General features: G+C 42.4%; 1 protein-coding gene across 1 annotated transcript in view; it reads left to right on the top strand.

The window, feature by feature from the left end:
* Positions 1 to 5,398: 5,398 nt before the first annotated feature.
* slc1a7a (solute carrier family 1 member 7a) overlaps positions 5,399 to 23,525 on the top strand; it is a gene marked incomplete at both ends in the record, with an annotated part of 47,805 nt that continues 29,678 nt past the window's right edge. The window contains 2 exons of the mRNA XM_084057315.1: positions 5,399 to 5,533; positions 18,093 to 18,172. Of these exons, the coding sequence (XP_083913441.1) occupies positions 5,399 to 5,533; positions 18,093 to 18,172 (215 nt within the window). The remainder of the gene's footprint in view (positions 5,534 to 18,092; positions 18,173 to 23,525) is intronic.

Here is a 23,525-nt window from a genome sequence, read left to right on the forward strand (position 1 = left end):
TGTGCTTGATCACGATCACCCATGCGAGCAGCTGCGGAGGGTGCTTTGACACCAGGCGATGTTGCGACACTGGGAACTTTGTTTCCTCTGGTGGTCCAGCTTGGGACATGCCCACAGACTCAGACCGATGTCCAGAGGCGAGGCAGAAGGACTGGAGAAGTGTTGCGCTGTCTCTGCTATGGTTGGTGGCCGGCATATATGGCGGAGACGCTGCTACTTGTGCCCATGGAGTACTGAGTGACATTCGTGTTGTATCATGAAGACAGGTGCCTTGAGTTTGTGAATGTAACCTTACTGCACCTGTAATGTGTCCTTGTGTGCTTTCATTTGTGTGTACATGAACGAATTGTTAAAGTGTGTGTGTGTGTGTGTGTGTGTGTGTGTGTGTGTGTGTGTGTGTGTGTGTGTGTGTGTGTGTGTGTGTGTGTGTGTGTGTGTGTGTGTGTGTGTGTGTGTGTGTGTGTGTGTGTGTGTGTGTGTCACACTGTGTGTTTTGTGTAGTGTCCAACCAGGCAAGCGCTCCGACCGATGACACCAGAGGGACGAGGAGCGGGTTCAGGACCACAGACAGTGCCGGGCCCTAGGTCAGCTTATCGAAGAAGTATGTCTCTCTTTTTTTATGTGTATTCATACTCTTAAAAGAGTAACCCGTTACTCAGACACCTGCTACCCTGAGGGGAAAGCGACTACAAGGAGGACCGGAGGTCTGTGTGCTGCCTTGATTGTCACAGTACTGATCTCCCAGTCCCATCTGCTCGGCTCTCTAGCCAGCACCTTGTGAAAAAAACACTCCATGGGCAAGATGTTGCAAGGAACAAATGAGAACAAACGATAGCTCAAGGAGATTGCAAGACTGAATTGATCCGTTTTATGCCTTCCCCTTAATGCCTTTTTTAATGCCTTCCCCTTAAGGTTGTACCAGTTACATAAAGTCGTATCTAAATGTAAATTGCAACATGCAACTTTGGCTTACTTGTACATTATTACTAATGAACAAGAATTATCAGGTTCCTGTCTCCACTATTGTCATGAGCTGTTTTAGTGTTTCATCCGCTGTCGTTGAGTGTTTAATGTCCTCAAGTGTCATAGCTTGTAAGTCGTGCATAGTTACTGAAAGCACTTTTCCCACAAATGGTTCAACGTACCCGTTTCCTCTGTGTCAGGTAAGGGTAGTCGTGACAGCGAGTCTGCTACGTTAGACTTCCCACAATGTGTTCTATTTTGTAGTCATATGGTTGTAATCTTAATCCCAGTCTTTGAATTCTGAGTGGCAACAGTGTAGCCTTCTCTGGGTTGAACAAGTAAATGACGGGTTTGTGATCCATTTGAAGAGTAAACTTGCCTCCCCACAGATATGTTCGACGGCCCATACACATCCTAGAGCCTCTCGCTCTGTCTGGGAATAGCGTTACTCCATAGGAGGCAGTGAGCAGCTTGCATAAGCGATTGGTTTATTCTGCCCATCTGCCTGTTCCTGTAGCAGGAAGTGGTTGCATCGATCTTGTAGTAGCCTACGCCAGGCAGGGTTCACTTACAAGTGCTCTTTTCATCTTTTTGAATGATTTCTCTGTCTCTGATGTCCACTCCCGCTCTTGATTTGTCCGTGTTAGTCTCCTGAGTGGTTCTGATATGTCTGGAATAAATTTAATCGGAAATCCACATATGTCTAAGAACGAGTGCAACTGCTGCACATTCTCAGATCTCGGTGCATTACAGACAGCCTCTATTTTCCGGGTTTTATGCCTTCCGCTGAGATTACGCGTCACAGCATCTCAATCTGATGTAATCCAAAGACACATTTCTCTCTATTCAGGGTGAGACTCCTGTCTTTGCATCTCTGTAGCATCTCTGTGGCATCTCTGTGGTCTCAGTCTCTGTTCCAGTTCTTTTTTCATGTTCAGCATGTACTATCACATCATCCATATAGCACATGGCACCTGGTAACCCTGTTAGCCATGAGTCCATAGCCTACTGGTAGGCCTCAGGTGCACTTGACAATCTAAAGGGAACCTTCTAGAAACGATAGCACTGTGAGTGATGAAAGTAGTCAGGTGTCTTGACTCTGGTGCTAACTCCACTTGCCAGAATCCTTTTCTAGCATCCAGTTTAGCTAATATTTTTGCTCCCTGCACTGCTTGCGTTATGCTGTCTACATTTGGCACTGGGTGTCTCTCTCCAATTACAGCTTTATTTACTTCTCTGAGATCTACGTACACATAGTCTCACTTCTTTTGTGTCTTTCTTTGGTGTGAGTAGAATGTTAGAAATCCACTCAGATCCTTCATTCATCCTTTCTGTAATACTGTCCTCCAGCATTTTGTCTAGTTCCTGTTTTACAGCTTCTATCATTGGGTAAAGGACCCTCCTCAAACCCTGAGCCACGGGTGGGACTTTCTCATCAACAGTTGCTCTGTGACTGTACCCAGTAATCTGTCCCAGCCCTTTAAAGAGTGACTTGTACTCCTGCGCTAATTGGCTGCATCTGTCTGTCTCTTCCACTGCATTTACATTCACCTGTCCCCCAGGCGTCAATGTCTTTAATGCAAGCAGGATTTTCTGCTCATCAGTTTTTTAAAAAGATTTCCCTCAATGACATAAATCTTGTCTTTAATGACACTGTCGTCTGCGAACACACTATACTCTGCATGTGCTGCTTCAAAAAGTCTAGCGACATTGAGAGCTCTGTCCAAAGTCAGATCTTCCTCCTGCAATAGTTTGTCCCTTAGTCTCTTCATTGCACACTTTTCCTCAATTTGATCTCTCAGCATGTCATCTTCAAGTGCGCCAAATTCACTTGACTAGGTCTTGCTAGGTCTCTCAAAGCATTAACAAAGGCATCAAAGGACTCAGGGCATTGAGCTCTCTGTCTAAACTTCTTACAAAACCAAATTTCTCTGTGGCGTGAAACTTCTGTCAAGAGCAGATACTGCTTGATCATATGTACCCGGGAGATTGGCAAATCCTCTGAGTTGGTGCTCCAATATGATAGTACGCAGTCCCACTGGCTAATTCAAAGATTGTGTACGAGTCCTTCCACAACTTGTATTCGTCTACCCTCTGCTGTGTTAACATTATGGGTAATCCATTAAAGTGGAAAATTAAATGTGAAACACATCAACTATTAAGAAAACAAGAAGATATGTTGACAACGACACTCCATACATTTGGCATCGTATTTTTATTTAAATGAATATAGTCTCCATTTAATGTAGGAATATTTTAAAAGTAGGCTAACTCTCATATCCTCTCATAGGGAATGCATTGGCAGCTGCAGTTCATAGTTCTCAAGGACCTCGAGTAGCGGCGCTGTCTCAAAAGTGGGCGTGAAATTTGTAGTTCCCATGTGTGTCTATGATGAAACAGTTCTTAGTTTTTAGTTGGTTTTATTAACAAAATAGCTCCTCCATGCAGTCTCTGCGTTCCCGGCTTTTCACCCGGTCTTTTCTTACTTCCTGCTTCCTACTCTCGCGACCCATGCATATCACAGTACATTCCACTCTACTACAATGTCTTTGAAGTATATACTGTACCTTGTAAAGCACTTTGATCTACCTCTGTGTATGAATGAATACAAATACAGTTTGATAGCACCTTTATGTTTATGTTTAGTACTGTATGTCTGCTTTTCCCTGCATGTGCCAGTACATAGTTAACGACTTAAGCCTGTTGCATGCTGATGCACAGGTCACCAGCTTGTCTGTCAGTGGGATAATTGAAAAAGACAGTCTCCCTTCCATCTCTCTCCCAGGCTTTACAGCCTGTGTTATGTCTACAGGTGAACAGGTGTGCCCTCCTGCCCTCGTTGTGTGTTCATTAAGGTTGCACGGGATAAAGATTAAAAGGTATCTCAGTGTGTCACGACAATCTCTCTAGGTCAGCCTACTCGTGCTCTGCCAGAGATCATAGGGTTCCTCCTCGTTCGTTTGTGTGTGTGTGTGTGTGTGTGTGTGTGTGTGTGTGTGTGTGTGTGTGTGTGTGTGTGTGTGTGTGTGTGTGTGTGTGTGTGTGTGTGTGTGTGTGAGTGTTTGTGAATGGGAGGCAATTAATCTACCTATATGTATAGGCCTTACCATGTGGTGTCACATTAGCAATCTGTACCTACCTCTTCATGTGTGCCAAAGATGGCGACTTAAAGGCGTTCTGATCACGACACTATACTGTAGGCCAAGCAGTTGCTCTTGGCAGTTGTCACGCACTGTATGCTGTACATGCAGACATACTGACTTTTTAACTCATGGAATAGTTTAATCAATGTTCATGTGCCAAACCAGGTTCTCCTTTTGAGAACCTGAAGCATGAACAATCGTGTGTGTGTGTGTGTGTGTGTGTGTGTGTGTGTGTGTGTGTGTGTGTGTGTGTGTGTGTGTGTGTGTGTGTGTGTGTGTGTGTGTGTGTGTGTGTGTGTGTGTGTGTGTGTGTGTGTGTGTGTGTGTGTGTGTGTGTGTGTGTGTGTGCGCGTGCGTGCGTGCGGTTTGTAGGATACACATGCTGTGTGTGTGCGTGTGTACATTCACACCTTGTGCATGCTTTCTGTAACCAGTGTGTGCTCAGCATGGATGGTCATTTGTTGTGTACACTGTATAGTGTATAGCCTATACTAACAGGTCAATAACTCATTACAAATGTCATTCTACCTCTCCCCAGGCGGAGCACAGTGCAGTTCAGCCTAGTGTTTCTTGTGCCATTGTTTTTTTTTCTTTCTTTTTGTAACAATCTGCCGTCCAATTGTTCAGAGAGCTCTCTAATCCAGCCTTCAGTCCCACAGTACGGCCTAATAGGATCGGTAGTATTAACCCTGATGACAATATCGCCAGCTGTCGCAGAGCCCCCTGTTGGCCACACGGGGAAATGAGATGGTGGTGGGGGAAGAGGGTGGGGTTGAGAGAGAGGGAGGGGACAGGCAGAGTAAGAGTGTCTGGAGCGTTCAGTTCTCTCAGGGGATCAGGGGAAGCAGCTCACTGCATGGAGCAACGCAGAAACTACTAAAGTGCTTTATCACTGGACAAATACCTCCGGATTTATTACCCCCACCATTAACCGACTTTGATTCCCGCTCATTAACTTATCTTTCATGTATTCATCGTCTTTCTGCTCATCTTTTCCTTGACTGAGTTTCTCGGCCTCATCTAATTTCCAGTTCGTCCCACTTTCTCCCCCGTTCTCGGGTCAGTTCAGCTCATATACAACCGTCCATCTTTTTCTTCCCAACACCACTGCTGCCCCCTGCGTTCAGTCTCCCTGCATGCACTGGCCGTGAGACTATGCCTGTCTTTATGGCTAAGTAAGAGTGGTCAGAGAGGAGGGGGGGGGGGTCTGTTTTGGGGCGCAGGGTTCACAATCAGGACCTGCAAGACCTGCAAGCGAGACCGGGAGGCAGAGGTGGTGGAGGAGGAGGAGGATGTCTTTTCACGAAGTATGGGCCCGCGTGAAGAATGTCTGCAAGCAGAATGGACTGCTCATCATGTCCGTGTTGGCCGTGGTCATCGGCTGCTTGCTGGGATTCCACCTGAAGGGCAAGCAGCTCTCCGAGCAGGTCAGTTCTGGTTGGAACACCCTGTCTCCCTGGCTCTCCCTCTGTTACCTAACGTCAGATTTCTCCATACTACCCCCCCACACACATACCGCCAAAAAAAACCTCCTGGCGCCGTGGAGCACTGGTTCTCAGAGTTTGGTCCGGGGACCCCTAGTGGTCCTTGAGGAGGTTCCAGTGGGTGAGATAAGATAAGACCTTTATTGATCCCACGGGGGGAAATTCTGTCGCCAAAGACAGTACAGCAGTTAAGAACAGGTTGCAGGACAATGAGAAACAAAAGTACAGTAGATACAGCATGATGGAGAGACATCATATTCAAGGCAACAAGAAATGTCTATCATTATCATGTAGATCATCCTTTATATGAAAAATTTTGACAACCACTGATGTACAGTACTTGGTGAGTAAACGGATTCTCATTCGGATCCCTGGCACCTGAGTGAAAAGCCATCACGCTGCCATAAAGAAGCAGTGACCTTCCTGCTCTTCCATTTCCAGAGAAAATTCCGTACAGCTCAGGTTTGGAAAGTTTATTTAGAAAGATATGGAGGAGCTTAGCTGGTACCAGTCATAGCAAGAGCAACACCTGGGATGTTTTCACAACATTGACAACATTACATCAAAGGAGTAGTTCACCCAAAAAAGGACTTGATTTTCTATCAATTACACACCCCATGAAGCATTGACTTCATGGAGATTTTTTTGTTTTTATCGCATTCCAGGTCTCCAGGTCCAGGTCTCTCCGGTAGGAGACACAAAGAGTCTCCTTTGTGTCTCCTACCAGATACATTAGCATCTTTATTATTATACTCCAATTATTGTCTCAGGAATGTGACAAAAACAAAATAATCTCCATGAATTCAATGCTTCATGGGGTGTGTAATGGATAGAAAATAAGTCATTATTTGGGTGAACTACTCCTTTAAGAACTGAAGCTATGACTGAGTATGATATGACATTGTCATCTAATCAGAAATCCAAAGTAATCATTGGAAATGGAAAGGCCTTGACCTGGAGAATAACATTATGTCAATTGGAAGTATCCAATTGAACCCAAACCCTGGGAAAGGTTTGGGCTTTCCCCTTGAAACTGAACTTAAAACCATCGTGAGACTCTTTGGAAAGATGCAAAGAGCAAGATATATGTTCCATGTTAGGGCCGGAGTGGGGGGTTGTTAGCAGTATTCCGTCACTCACGCAGATTGACCTTCGGTTATTCTCAATGCATCCGCAGTAAGAGATTGCTGGTGGAGAGAGATTAGTTGTCAATCACTCACAGCAAGCTTCAATTCAACAACGCCCTGCTCATGTTGGCTTATATAATTCACACAAGACAGTGCAGAGAGCGGAATTAAATAGCTGGACTTTATTCCAGTGTAACCCTTTCAGGTTAAAGCTCTCCACGCTCAACAGCAAGCAGAAATGATTATGGCACATTAGAGAATTCAGAATGTAACTAGATAAAAAAATGTATGTATGTATGTATGTATGTACAGTACAGTGTGAGAGGCCGAATGTCCGGAAAGACAGAAGATTCTTTTTAAAATGAGTTGCTGCCTCACAGCAATGGCCACAAGCTGATGGCTTGATTTTAACTTTGTGTTTGAGCAGTTTTCTTCTTATATTGAACAACAATGTTATTCAAAATTGAATGGTTTCGGGATTGCCTGTTAAACTTATGAGGAACAGTTTAAACACACCTATTTTATTTTTCGACAATTTGAAAATGTTATCTTATTTCTGGTGCGTATTCCACCGATGTAGGTGTTTCCTGGATGTGGGAGCCAAGGGCACAGCTGTTGTGGAAATCTGTCAGCACATCCTCAGAAACAAAGACACACATAAGTTGACATAACCATATAAAGCATAAATGATTTGTATTACAGTATATTGTTCCAACAATGAAGACTGATGGTTTCTGCCTGTCTTTGGCCTGTGTCCAAACCCCCAGCACCTATAGACTACAGCTGACATCCCATGTGACAACACATTCCTTCTCAGTGTGGCTTCATTCTATTTGTGTACCGGCTAAACTATGTTCTGACACCTATTTGTATTGACAAGGAAGGACACGTGTATCCTATGTAGCCTAAGGCCATGTAGACCCCACGTTTATTCTTAACTGCAAACTGGTCACACTGATACAGAATTAAGAGTTCTGAATTATAACTTATTCAGATATCCTTAACACAGCCACAGTAGTGGCACATGACCCTCTCCCTGTATGTAATCACTATACTGTATCACACTCCACTTGTCCTTCATTACTTCACTTAATTTGCAGTGATGTGTGATGAATAGATCAATATAAACAATGGGATGGAATTATCCATTTAATATGTTATATCATTTGATTTGTTGGGGCGGGGGAACTTATGAATCAAATTAGATGATACATCTTACTCCAATGATGGCAGTTTAAAGATGCTTGAAAAAGAGAGGAAATATGGGTCTCTAGGAAAAGTGCATCTGTCTGAGAGAAAGGTTCGGCTGGGGCACAAGATGAAGTCGCAGTAGAGAAATGGCAAAAAAAAAAGAAAATATGACAAAAGAGGATGGCAAAATGAAAAGATCTGTAAAAAGTCATGATGACACAGACATTTTAGAGGGTGTGTGTGCATGCGCACGTGCGTGCATGTATGCATGTGCCTGGCATCATGTGCCTGTGCATGCATGTGTAATGCACGAATGAGTGTGAATGTGTGCACATACGTGTATTATGTGCACATACTGTACGTGTGTGTAATGAGAGCAGATGAGAGAGTCTCTAATAGTTTCCTTTGTCCTTTTTGAGGATGAGCCCACCAGGGGAGTTTTCTCATTTTTATTCACCATGTAAACGACAGCAGTACTTCAGCTCAACTTCAACTTCATTTTAGGTATACAGGCAGTGGTGGAAAAAGTACTCAAATTCTTTACTTAAGTAAAAGTATCAATACTGCAATATAGAAATACTTTGTTACAAGTAAAAGTCCAGAATTCTAAATTTACTTGAGTAAAAGTACAAAAGTATTGGCTTCAAAATGTACTTAAAGTATCAAAAGTAAAAGTACTAAAATGTTTGAAAATAGACGATCAACAAGTAGATCGGTTATTTTCAAATAGCCCATATATAAAATAGGACTAAAGTGGTTAATGTATGTTGTATAATATCATAATTTATTCATTCATTCATTCAACCTTTATTTAAGATTCTCGGAGAGATCATTGAGGGAGACCCTCATTTACAATGATGCCGAGATTACACACATATAAATAACATAAGTAACAAGAAAAAACAAAAAAGTTGACACAAACAGTTAAAACAATTGCATTTTAACATCAATCAGTTAAAACAGTTGCATACAGGTAATACACGGTTATTATATAGATTCTTAAATGGCCAATAGATACTAGGGTATTCAATTTAAGCTCTTGTTGCAAGAGGTTCCAAGACTCAGGTGCACCAAAGCTGAAAGCAGCGTTTCCCTGTTCCGAATTGGCAAAAGGAACCTGCAGGATTAGCCAATCGCTGGAGCGGGTTAGAATGTGATTAGGTTTCAGACGTAGCATGGATGAGATATACGGTGGTAATTTTCCAACCAGGGCTTTATAAATAAAAAGATGCCAATGACTATTGCGTCTCTCAGTCAGAGAAGACCAGCCCACCTTATCATACAAGGCACAATGATGGGTGTTGTAGCTATCACCAGTAATAAATCTCAGAGCTGAGTGGTAAATTGAGTCCAGAGGCTTGAGTGTGGAGGCGGCTGCATGACGGTAGATTATATCTCCGTTGTCCAGTACCAATAGAAATGTGGCTTCAATAATCCTTTTCCTACAGAGCATGGGGAAACTGGTTTTATTTCTATATAGGCAGCCAATCTTTTGACAGAGTTTTACAACGAGGTTATTAATGTGATGTTTGAAACATCAATCTGAAAAGTAACTACTGTAGTAACTAAAGTTTTCAAATAATTGTAATGGAGTAAAAGTACAATATTTGCCTCTGAGATGTAGTGGAGTAGAGACTTCGCTGCTGGTGGTTTGTAATTTAGTTTGAATGTCTTCTAGTTTGTCGGTTGTCAGTTTGAGGTGTGTTTGTGAGAGTAATTCATGTGTTCATGTTTGAGTGATGTTTGTTTTGGTAATATGTATTTTTGTCAGACACTTTCATCAGGATTAACCAATCGCAATGATATTGCATTCAGTTTGGCGGTGTGACGCTGCTCCTGTGATATTACAGAGTATCTGCGCAAGCATGACATAGAATCTGAGATCACTAACCCGCCTGAAGCAGAGATACAGTTATTGCGCGCAGAGCCGCATTAACCGCGGAACTTAGTGGAACTGGCGTTCCACGGCCCGCAGCCTGCAGGGCCCTGTGAGAATTGTGTATTTAATTTTTGTGTATTTAAAGAAAAAATGTTGATTTATATTGGTTAAATAGAACCAAATTAGACCGAATTAGACCCGAATTAGACCGAATTAGACCCGAAAAAATTCGTGCGCGTGCGCACTGCGCGCGCGTGCATGTGCGTGAAATTACGCGACTGGGGGGGCCTTTGATTTTGTGGTGTTCCACGGCCCTGAGGGGTCTTAATGCGGCCCTGATTGCACGAACATAACATTAAGCCATTCCAAGGAAATACGTTAAGATACAGATTATATAACATCATTCAATCCACTGAATCACACATTTAATTTAGACCTACGCTGTAGATTAATTGGACAAGGAGATAGTTGGGGAGGTGGAGGGAGAGCAGATCACCGACAGGCTGCAGGCCAGGAACGGTGAAGTGTTCTGCTTAAAAAGACAGCCAAAATATACCATTGGGATTTTGTGCGTCTGTGTTTGTTTGCAAATGAGAATGAAGGGGGATTGAATGTGCTGAGCGTGGAGAACTGCCTGACTGCTGTGCCTGCCTGAACTATCGTGATGCTCGATTGTATGTTTTGTCGTATGTTAAGTGAAGTCTTTGACTTAAATAATGTCTGTGGAGTTTGAGTTCCTGCATTTGGGTTCAGTCCGAGTTGAGGCCCTGACATGCTCTCCCTATTATTTTAGAACACTTTTCAATTTCAGTGTTTCGTAGAAGATTATTCTATCGAAAAAGGTGTATACAAGTAACCATAACCTCTAAATTCCCTACATTGACAACCCCATTCATGAGGCAGAAAAGTCCAATCTGACAGTTTTTTTTTTTATTTAATTTTTATCCCACGATTTTGTAACCCTTATTTTTCACCCGTAACCAATTTTCTAAGTGATCCTGGGCATTACACTCCCCTCACCAGCCTAGGGAGGCCAGGGCTGAGCCCTGACAGGGGGGAGTTTCCCTGGTTGGACGTAGCGCGTGGAAGGAACCCATTATTCCAACCAGTTCCGTTCTCCTCCATCAGGCGCCCCGGCTGTCATGGGGATTACTACATGTTTTTGTGAGGGTATTAACTACCCTGAGAGACACGGGGAGAATATGCAAACTCCACACACAATGTGATTGTTTTAAATGACGATAAACTCACCAATAGTGCACCTCTTATGGACAGCTTGGTTTATACTTTGTCTCTGTAAAGACTTTGTTTCACAAAACTCCACAGTTGACATGTTATGAGCAATTTTCTATTACTAAACCTGTGTGTGCTCAATATTGCCAGGTGTGTGAGTTAAGTCGTTCTGGGGAGCACGGCCTTTTTAAATCACTCAACGTCCTGCATACCACCTGTATCGATCTGACACATAATGCAGGATGTTCACATGAAGAAAAAGTGTTCACAAATGTAACAAATGGACAGAGACACCCTTCAAAAAAAAAACTACAGTCCTTGGAAAAGCCTTGGAAACAAGCCTTTGGGCTTTATTTTCTAACAAAGTGCTCAATCATTCAATCAACAATGGAACCCTAGAGTGAAAATATGACCGACTGGAACCACTAAAAAAATATCTCACTATCCCCCTCTCACCCTCCTGTCTCTTCCTCTGGCAGGGGGTTTAAATGGGGTTTCTAAGTATAAAGAGCAGTAGTGTTGGATTAGGGTGGACTCTGTTCCCGGCAGCAGCAGCTGGCAGGGTGAAGTTGAGGATAGACAGTCAGGCTGCATTCATACATAGATGCCGTGGTGGACAAAGTACTCAAACCCAGCACTTGAGTCAAAGGATAGATACTCCTGGTCAAATAATACTCAACTACAACTGAGAGTTGCTCTGTCAAATTTGTACTGGAGTGCTGGGGTATTTGCTTTTAAAAATACTTGAGTGTTCAAAAGTACATATTACAAAGTACATTTTCTTTTTAATATCAATACTTGCATTGCTGTATTACAATTTTGACATTTTACCCCCACACTCATGCATTTCCTTTTTTTTAAATGTGGACTGATATCGTTTGATATTGGTTTGATAATATCACAATATAACAATTTAATGAAAAGTGTATGTTTTTAACAAATTGAGCCATGCATACAGTAGGCCATATGATGAATGGCACGGGAGGTTGTGTTTGTGTCTACACGTCTGTATGCCTCAGCACACATCATTTGTTGATATGCATTCATGACTTGCCACGGAGGCTGGTCACAATTCATTTCCTGTCACTCTCATATTGTCTTTGTTGCGCATTTCGTGCATGTACATACAGTAACTAGGTCATCATCGGAGAGATAGAATATTTATAATCATATCATAGAATATATGATACGATTATAAATATTCTATCTCTCCGATGAGATATTATGATTAGTTATGTATATGTGCTCGCTGTATACATTCATGCCCACAGGCTCAAACAGCGCTGTTTCCACGCACAGTGACGTCATGCTAGTTTCAGCATAAGATAATTTCAGCTGAACCACCTCCAGTCATAGTATCAACACGTGCAAAAGAAAAGCAATTATAAGGCCCAACCGAGACACTCAATAAAACTCACAGCAGCTTGTTAAATGCTCTTTCAGCTACTGGGTGTGATTCAGTCATATAAATTACATTCAAATGCAACACAGGCAGTGTGCCATGTTCACCTTTTAAAGGGGCTACACCATGAATTTTAACTTTTTCTTCATTTTTGTGTGTTTTTGGTCTCCCCCACCTCTCTTCTGTTCCAACAAATACCCGACTTCGAGCATGCAGGCTTTCATAGGCTATCTGTGTTTTTTATGTAAATTGGTCTGAAAACAGTCCGTCAGATTTGTTCCCCCTGCCTACGTCACGTCTGGGAATAATTCCTCCCGTTTTTCAGTTCCAAAAAAAAAAAGAAAATTAAAAACATTTTTTTTTTTTTTTTGCTTTTTTAAATTTCTTTTTTTTTTTTTTTACTTTTTCCACACAGAACCAGGAGATAACATGCATACAAACTGGCTCAATAGCGCCCCGTGCCAAACAGGACAATGTGGTATTGCAGGTGAAAGTGCTTTATAAGCCAGAGAGAAGTTAGTTGGAATGAGTATATCTGAGGCTTGATTTAGGCTCAAACCTTTTGAAAAACGTTTGAGGGACATAAACAATATGATATTAAATATTATTATTATTTTTTAAATTCATGGTGTAGCTCCTTTAACACCTGAGTGAATGATTCTGAATAATATTCAGAATGTGTGTGAGTCATGTCAGGCTGCATTAGCTTGACAGCGCATCGCGGGTTCGAGACCCGTTCCCAACGATCTTTGCTGCATGTCTCTCCCCATCTCTCTCTCCCTGTTTCCTGTCCATCCCCACTAATACACAATAAACTAGAAAATGTGCTCCCCGGAGCACAAGTCTCCGCCAGCAGACTTGTGTTGGGAATGTTGGGAATGCCTGTGGAAGGAGTAGCATCTCTTCTTATTGGTGTAATCTGCTCGTTGATGTTGCCTTCTGCTCGTTGATGTGCCTTCTTTTCCTTTCGATGTTCTTTACAGACTCTTGTAGAGAATGTAGCTGTGTCATGTTGTCACCATTTGTTGCTCGTCTTTGTTTTTTGTCATTTAGGGATTCAAGGCATTGCGCCTTTGCTTCTTCATGAGGTTTCAGACGATAATTTCCTGCTTCTTCAGTTTGCATTGTGTGATCTCAGCTGTGATCTCAGCTGTGATCTCAGTTTGTACTGGAAAGTACTGTTCCTGACTGTTCCTGAGCACAAGTCTCCGCTAGCAGCGGGACTGCTAATATCTCCTGACTAAATGTTAGCTTGGCTGATGGCACTGATGTCACTTCGAAACATGCACTCGAAGTGAGTCACCTATTTATAGGTATGTATTTCGTCATGCGTCTCGCTAGCCAATCAAAGCACACCCTTTCAACATATTGTCACGTGTCACGTGAAGCTTGACCAATGTTAGCTTGGCTAGGGGGGGGGGGGGGACCACAGCGAAAATCAAACGAAAACATACTCTCCACCATGCCTTCGGCCTGGCGGAGACAATAAAGGCAGAAAAGCCCCAAAAAATATATTAAACACACACACACACACACACACACACACACACACACACACACACACACACACACACACACACACACACACACACACAACCCTTAAAACAAATGTTGCAATTCAACTGCAATGAATGACTTACAATGATACAATGCAACAGCAGAGACTGCGTGAGAAGTTAATCCCACCTTATCAGCCCACGGTCCACCCGCACACCTCATACATGCTGTGCAGAGCCAGCTATAGGAAGCACGCGGAGCGCATACTGTAGCATGCAAAAGTGGCTAAGCTGCAACGCACTCTGTGACTGCAATTCTTTTTATTTTTCACCCCTCAGCTCACATACAATAATTAAACGATAAATTGAGTGATTAATTATACATGCATTTTACACAATGTATTTAGTAACAAATTAACAATTGCTCAACTCCAAAATCCCTCCCACACCCACCCACTCACCCTCCCCTCTCTCTCTCACACACACACACACACACACACACACACACACACACACGCACACGCACACGTACGCACCCACCCACACGCGCACCCCCCCCCACACACACACACACACACACACACACACACACACACACACACACACACACACACACACACACACACACACACACTCTCACTCTCACTCTCTCTATTTGTCCTTTTCATGTTGTGTTCCTGCCTCTCATACAGATGAGCTGCCTGGCTCCAGCCCCTGAGTCTTTAGTCACGGCCATTACATTCTAATACATTAATGGAATGGAAATTCATGCTGAGTGTCATGCTAGAGATGAGCCCCTTTCTCTTCAAAATTATCTCTCAATTATCTCTCATATGGGCTTCCTTATGAATCAATCAACTTAAAATTGCCATTCATTTCCGTGCTCCAACCATCCATCTTTAACCGCTTATCCGGAGTCGGGTCGCGGGGGCAACAGTTTCAGCAAAGAACTCCAGACTTCCCTTGTTATCAAAGTCATAATAATTAGGGGATGGTTGTCACACGGGTTGGTTGTCACAGTGCTTATTACAGCCAAACTAGAGGGCGCTGTTTCACCATGTTGATATCAGTCATGTTACATAACATCAACATCATTTCTACCTGGGAATTTGTTTTAAGACATCAAAGACATTGATGTGAGATGAGATTATGTATTTTTTAGGTGTTGGAGTAACTTTTTATTTTGGTATTGGTTTTGTAATAAAGGTTTGTAGGATATTAAGACATTTAAAAACAAATCACTTGTTAGAAAGAGGAAGTCAATAGCTTAATTTTGATGCCATGTGTCATTGGCTAGCTACAGCCATGTGACAGCTAGCGTTGAAAGTTTGTCACATGGTCAGGTGGGGTTAGTTGTCTCAATTCTTCTGGGGCTGGTTGTCACATGCTGATGTGACAACTAATTAAAAATAATAATGGTTTACAACTATAAAGGATATTGGGGATGGTATTTCTAGTCATTTAAAAACGTATTGTGTGTCTCTACCTTAAAAAGCAAAAAGGTTACAAATGTTTTTCTTAAATCACATTTTTAAATCACATCCCATTGATTAACTATAGGGACAACCAACCCCGTGCATTGTGACAAGCTACCCCGGTATGGGGTTGGTTGTCACAATGTGTCAAAGTGACTTTATAAGTTATGCGGAAAAAGGTTATACCCATTTCAAGCCAAGACCTTAAGCTTTCTTCTAATGTAGGAGTGATTATCACCAGATGTGTTGTTGATGAGCAATTCAAGTCAGAGTACGAAGTGTGACAACCATCCCCAGTCTCCCCCTATACATCTCAAATGGGATACTTGTAGGATTCTTTAAACTCAGTCCAACCAAATCCGTGCAATGAAGCGATATCTAATTATTCACAATGAGGCGTTCAGATAAGCTATAACCTTTATTGATCCCGCAAGGGAAATTAAATCGCCAAAGGCAGCATAGCAGTTAAGATACAGTTACAGGGCAAGAGGAGTATTGTAGATACAGCAGGGTAAAATATATCACACTCAAAAGAAACACAATCAATAATAAACAAAATAAACAACAATATACACCCTTAACAGTGCTTACATTATGTAAGCATTATGCAACCTTGTGTTACTGTACAGTACATCTGTTTTGGCCTTGTGGGTTTGTAAACCAACTGCCTGTATAGCATGGCTCCAAAAGCCACTGATGATTTTTACACTGTAGGTGCAGTCGTGGAAAGTAAATAAGTACATGTACTCAAGTATTGTACTGAAGTACAATTTTGAGGCACATTCCCTTGAGTATTTCCACTTTTTGATACTTTAAACTTCTACTCCATTATATCTTGTTACTTTTTACTCGACTACAATTATTTGACAGCTTTAGCTACTAGTTACTATGCAGATTTAGATTATTATTACAAAACATTAACCAATTAAGCCCTATTTGATACTTTTTTGCTGTTCGAAAATAGCTGTTCTTCAAGCTCATAACACGTTGCATTGCGACACTTTGTAAGCTTGTATTTTGATTACAGATATTTTACTTGTTATAGAGTATTTTTATATTATGGTATCTATTGCTAATTTTACTTAATTGAAAAAAATCTGAGAACTTCTTCCACCACTGGTAGGTGTCAAGGTTCTGTGTGTGGCTTTACTTGCATCCCCAGAGGAACTGAACGCGCCACAGGGTCAGGGTTTCAATGAATAAGCTGCCATTCACCCACTGTAATGAAGAGTTACTGTGGGGCTGTCACAACCCATGAATGCAAATGAGGACAAAAGGGACCAACACTTATATGCTCTACTGTACCATATAGTACAGTCTCCATTATGTTATACATTAAGTGTATAAAATCATGGCCTATGCACAATTATCTGACCAGTAATTACTACTTAACTGTCAATTTGTCAGTTAAAGCACCCCCCAGGGCTCTATAGTAGTGTCTTTTCTGTTTTGCGCTCTACATTCAATATCCTAGTAGGAAAACAGCCGATGCGAGCTTGTAGTCTGCTAAGCTTTCCCCAGAAAATGCAGGGGTGGTTAAGAACCCTAGCATTCTTGGGCCTGTCATAATAGACAAACATTCAGCAAAAATAGGCAAAATAGGCGAACATTTGTCTAAAACATGGGTTCCCAAACTTTTCAGCCCGCGACCCCAAAATAATGCGGCCATTGACTCGCGACCCCACCTAACCCTGGAGGTAATTTATGTACATATTCACTACACGAAGAAACACACCTTTATGGAAAGTTTAAAGTGTTATTGAATGAATAGAATGTAATAGAGGGAGGGGAAGAGGGTTCCGGGGAGGGTCGCCGACCCTGGAGTCTTTGGGGAGGAGGTCGTTAGCGTAGTCAGCGCGGCACACGCGGACGGCCGATGGCGTAGTCAGCACGGCACACGTGGACTGAAACCCCCAGCAGGAACCTGAGAAGTGGGAGAGAGCGAGAGAGAGAGAAGGAGGGAGAGGGAGAGACAGGGAGAGAGAGACAGGGAGGGTCGTAGAAGGAGAAAAGAGAGGAGTGGTGGAAAGCACAACCTGTGGAGGTGAAAGGGGTGGTGGAGGGATGCTGAAAACGTTATGAGCTTGAGTACGGATGTACGAAAGCGAATAAGGGGTTTCTGGGTAGTTCTGACAGGGTATAAATAGCGCCAGGTAGATTGGTGCGTGGGCGAAGTAAAGTTGTGTTTCTCCGCCTCCTGAACATCTGTTGTTCCAACGCCATAACTTGCACGTTCGGTACGCATTTGTAATGTATTCAAATGGTAAAATGTACTATTTGTAATTTTAGATTTTTACATTGTATTTCATCCATTGTGTTGAATTGAAAAAAATAAATGTTTTAATGACCCAAAATAATTTCGCGACCCACCGTCAGTGTCCCAAGACCCCAAGTGGGGTCGCGACCCCAACTTTGGGAACCCCTGGTCTAAAAGTACAGATCTTCAAGCTCACAACACATAGCAACATGACACTTTGTGAACTTGTAGATCGGTAACCTTCGGCGAAGTGATTTGGTGTAGTGGGAAAAAAGGAGGGGACCATGTATAGACCCCTGGGGGACACCGGTCAACAATGTCTGAGGTTTAAGTGTTTAAATTCTCGTCAGCTATAGCTACTCATGTGGTAGCTTATGATTTATTTTCCTAATCTACTGTATCTCTCTCTCTCTCTCTCTCATCCTTGTTTCATCCTTTGAAGGAGGTGAAATACTTCCAGTTCCCTGGAGAGCTTCTGATGAGGATGTTGAAGATGTTAATTTTACCACTCGTTGTATCCAGGTAAGTGCAGCGCTACTCTACAACATACAGTTATCATGCTATACTTAATCTGAGTTCCCAGAAATTCTCACATTAAAAACGGGAGGGGCGAGAACTATGCTGCACTGAGTTCCGTGAAAGTCATTTCACCTCCTTGTGTACAATAAACAAAATAACATTACATTACAAATCCAAGCGGATAAAGGAATCAAACAGCCTGGTGGTCTACACTACAGTAATACTGGATGTTATCATCATGGTCACTTTCCGCCTGCAGGCCGTAGGGTGCAGAGAATGCACCATTTCCCGCCATTAGACTACGCCTCCGCAGTGCTGCACACTGTTTATAATTCCTGGAAATTGTACATGTGCTGTCTTTTTTCTGTCTATTCTCATACTGTCCATCACATTAGGATGGTTGGGAGTATGTATAATGTTTCTGAACTGTGTGATCTCTGTGCATTTTTACTTCATGTTTTGTGGAAAGGGGAAAAAATGCAAATGAACAGCATATCGTTGAGTTGACTTTGTGAATATATAATAGTAAAGCACGCAGCTTTGATTGAATACTTCATTAACGGTTTGCAAAAAGTACAGAGGTACAGTTATACAATAATGCTAAAAGGATAACTCAAAAAGCCTTTTTTTTCTTGTTTCCATTGTGGTCCTATGTATTTAATTCATCAAGACATACAGTATAAAGACATACAATACTGTACAAGAAATCATCAACACTAGGAGCAGTAAAATTATATTTACAGAAAAACGGTGGGGGGTAATTTCTTTAGGCAAGCTAGAAGATTTGTCTAGCTCCAGTTGCAAATTGCAAGCAGGTGGTCTTTTATGGTGGTTTTGAAGGAAGGTAGGGAGTCACACTTTCTAATGGCTGGTGGTTGGGTTCCACATTTTGGTGGCATAATAGTAAGATGAATTCATCCCCATGTCCGTGCCGAATCTGGGGGGAATGAGATCAGCGGAATTCCCTCTGGTGTTGTGCCTGTGGGCATCTCCTACTCTTTTGAAGTACAGGTATATGGGCACTGCATGGTGCCTTGAGTATCTTCAAAACAAGGCCCTAGCTTCAGAGAGAATATGCTAACGTGCTTCGCTCAAGATGCAATACATGCTTTGTGTGCATCACCTTTTGACACAGTTACGGTACACTTCCATATCTAGGTGTTATGGGCTTAAAGTACTGTCTCCAGATGGCTGAAGATCAGTTATTCTCAACCATTTACTATTGGGACCACAATCTACACTGTAAACGTGGGTTATTTTAATCCATTGTGTTGAAATTTAATTTAGCTGGAGATCCCCTGGGAACCCCCTCAATCCCCTGGAACCCCTAGGGGTCCCCGGGCCCAACATTGAGAACCAGATGGTGCACTACTATAATCACAAGATCGCAATGAAATACACTCTTAAGTAAGGCACTGATGCAATAAAGCTGCACTCTTGATGAAGTCTCATCAAAACAGGTGGGCTGATGTGTTCTCCACAATCCCCATGAACTAGAATGAAAACATTTCCTTCTCGGTTTAAACATGTCATGATGTCTCTCTCTTCTCTTGTTATTTCAAAGACTGCTCTTTTGTTCTCATGAGCTCAGACCTTTCACTGATAAGTGAAACAATCATAACTATTGTTATACTACTGTAAATGTATGCGATTCATTTAGAGGTGTCAAAATAACTGAGTTAATGAGATACTCTGCAATATAGTCGTCACACTCTGTTATCTGACGGCTGATAGAGCTAAACAATGATCCAAAGAAGATGGAAAGATAACCTGTGCGTATGGGTATAGGGGAAATTTTTTTTTTTTTGCCAGAAAAGACGCAATTTGCGTAGGCAACGGCTCATATCACAGAGTGAGAGTGAGAGAGACAGAGAGAGGCAGAGAGAGAAAGTCATTTATCTTTCCCTTCCCACAAATATATACAGTGAAAATTGGCACATTTTGGGCATAGTTATGAATTGTGATTAATCATGATTCATTCATTATGATACAGATGACCATACCGGCCGTGGCCAGTGTGGTGATGATTAAGAGTCACAGATGAGAGTTTTTCTGTTTCCTATTGAATAATTGGAATAGACTGCTTGACGTTAAATCCTCATGTCCCCCCGTCAGCATGCGGTTACCCCCTAAACGTCAAATAGTGTATAGACGTACAGTATGGTCAAATCCGTCTCCAAGCCAACACCCGTTTGACAGCACGGGTGTGAGAATACACTGCGCGCGCACACATACACACACACACACACACACACACACACACACACACACACACACACACACACACGAACACACACGAACACACACGAACACACACACACACACACACACACACACGCCCCCAAGCACTCACACAGACACACAAACACACAGACACACTCACGGTCACACAATCACATGACTAGATGAGAAGTTAATCCCACCTCACCACCCACCACACTCTCTCTCTCTCTGTTTCTCTCTGTTTCTCTCTGTTTCTTTCTGTCTCTTTCTGACTCTTTCTCTGTCTTTTTCTCTTTCTCTGTCTGTCTGTGTGCATGTGTGCCTGCCTGCCTGCCTGCCTGCCTGCCTGCCTGCCTGCGTGCGTGCGTGCGTGTGTGTGTGTGTGTGTGTGTGTGTGTGTGTGTGTGTGTGTGTGGAGGAGATCACTGCTGTAAAGTCCACATAGAGTTGGAGCCCAGGCTCGTGAAGGCAAGTTGTTAATGACCACTAATCTGAAATGGTGACTGCATGCTGGGAGACTAAACCAGCCAGGCTCAATAACATTTGGCCCATGACACTGGAGAACCAATGAAAAGATAATAGGTAACCAAAATCCACACCCAAATACTGTTCATGTGACAGCCTGAAAAGTGGATTACTGGTGTAATGTTATACTGTTGACTTTGATCTAATTTCATCTCCGTTACAGACAATTTAACAAACTTATTCACCTTCTGAAGGTGTCTCTTAGAGGCGAAGCTTAATGAGTTTACATTTCACTGCAGCAGGCATGTCATGTATCTGATAAGCAAGGTGATGCTACCCTCTACAGTGTACATTAGTGACACCACCTGGCACCAGCACCAGACAAAGGCAGATGGCTAGAGCAGTAACATGCTTTTTTCTAAAGGTGTTGGCCTTGAGGAACAAGAAGGGAGAGTGTTTTTTCTGTGATGTACAGGTGCTGAATAATGGCAGTAATGGCTTCCGTTGCCTCACAGCTGCTTTTATTACTACCCCCCCCCCCCCCCCCCCCCACAATGGGGCTTGCAGTCACAGCAGCCTTGCCGTAGAAGTAAACACGGATTTTGATTAAATCCTTTATATCTGTCTGGCTGTTTCCCCGTCTCTCGCTCTGTGGCCCTATTTCAATCCTTTATTTGTACTCGCATAATGCCAGACCTTCCACAAAAACAAACTCTGTCTGTCTCTCTCTCTGTCTCTCTCTGTCTCTCTCTCTGTGTCTTAAAAATAGTTTTCAAACTTACAAATTACAAAGTACATTTTCTTTTTAACATCAATGCATAGATTTTTTTTGGGGTGTATTTTGTTGCAAATACACCACCTACTGGACCTCTCCTTCCACATCGATGCACGGCGAGTCCACAGAATACCAAACACACACTGGCAGGGGAAAACACTTCACTTTGTCTCCGGAAATTGTCGATTCACCATTTGCTGCACGTCGCCTCCACTTATCCATTTTGAATCTTCACAACTATTCACCTCAGGGCACTATTGCAAACAGAACAGCAGACATTTACTGTCACATGAAAAACAAAAGCTTTGATATAATCTACACTCTATACTATACAGTACTGTATGCTGTCATACTGTACATCTATACCATGTTGGGGATCGTCAGTGGAAAGGGTCTTGCATTACCCATCGTGAAAGAGTCTGGTAATTGTACGGTGCTATTCCACAAAGCTCCCATGCAGTGTTACTAGTGCTACTATGAGATGAAAATACAGTAATTACCTAAAAGAGTCTCACTTTACATCTTGCAATGAATTCTGAACAACAACACTTGAGTTGCTTAGCCAAGTTAAGGCTGGTCTGGCTGCAGCACAGGAGCAGCACACATACTGTACAGCAAAAGGAATGAAGGCACTGGAGCAACTCGGACAGTTTTTTTTATTTCATTTTGTTATATATAGTTATATATAAGAACCATTGCCAAAGCTCTTCCCCAAAGTTATTTGACTTATGGATGGTCAAGGGATTTACAGTACGTGTTTGTCACACTAAAAAAAGGAAACCCCAAGGCTGGGTTATAAGCAGGCTGGATTGATGGAGGGCAGGAATGTAAAAATAAATATAAAATAAAAGGTATACCACAGTGACCTGTTATTGCCGAAACAGGATCTAATTTTATTGTTCATGCCAAAGGTTCCCCAATTAGTTTTCCCCAAGGGCTAAATTACAGTATGTCTAGGTTACCAAGCCGAGGGCCACAACATTGCACAACCTGCGAACAGATTGGGGCTTGGGGGGGGCGGCGTTCCCGCTACTCCAGTGACAGTGCAGATACTAGTGTTGTTGCTGCTCTTACCACCATTATTGTAATTATTATTGGTTGTGGTACTAATAATTTAGCCCTGGGGTTCTTAAATCCTGTCTTGAGGGTCACACAAGGAAAAAATGCACTCTTGAAAGTTGAAACAAAATAAGTTGAGAACCAACCATTCATTTGGTTACAGTGTGCTTGAAAAGTATGTATCTGTATAACAGCAGCTAGTGATGGCCAACTGTTAACCGGTAACCGTTAACAGAAATTGGTAACCGGTTAATACTAGCGGTTAATGGTTAACGTTTTTTTTTTTTTAAAGATGTAAAAATAAAAAAACTTTGGCTTTGATGCTATAGAATAGATGTAGACCTATTTGACATTTGCAGAAACATAATTGCCTTCCTTGATGCATTAACGAGTGTCAACAAGCATCAGCTTGACACAGACTGACCTCCCCTCTGCAGTGTTCTAAAAGTGACTGGAGTCTCATTTCCCTCCAAAAGCCCTTGAATATGATGGAATATGATTAAGGATTACTGTGATTATGGTAAGCTCACATTTCATATCCCCCCCCCCCCCCCAAAAGAGGTTGCCCCTCGCGGGCCACAAATGGCCGCCTGTTGGGGAACCATAATTGATCGGGTCACCAATTCATCAATCAATTGTTTTAATGGACCTCAATGGAAACAAGCTTCAGCTTTTTTGTGACTTGATCCATGTTGGTGCTTTTAAGGTGCACTGCTTGCTTTTAAATTTATGCCAATAAAATACTCTGCTGTATCTATCTACCCAAAATGTTTTTCAGAGGTCTGCCATAGTAGTTGGTCACCATTAGCACCAGCAGCTTCATGACTTCCTCTA

The sequence above is a fragment of the Gymnoscopelus microlampas genome (genome assembly GCF_963454915.1).
Source record: "Gymnoscopelus microlampas genome assembly, chromosome: 5".
In the NCBI taxonomy this organism is placed as follows: domain Eukaryota; kingdom Metazoa; phylum Chordata; class Actinopteri; order Myctophiformes; family Myctophidae; genus Gymnoscopelus; species Gymnoscopelus microlampas.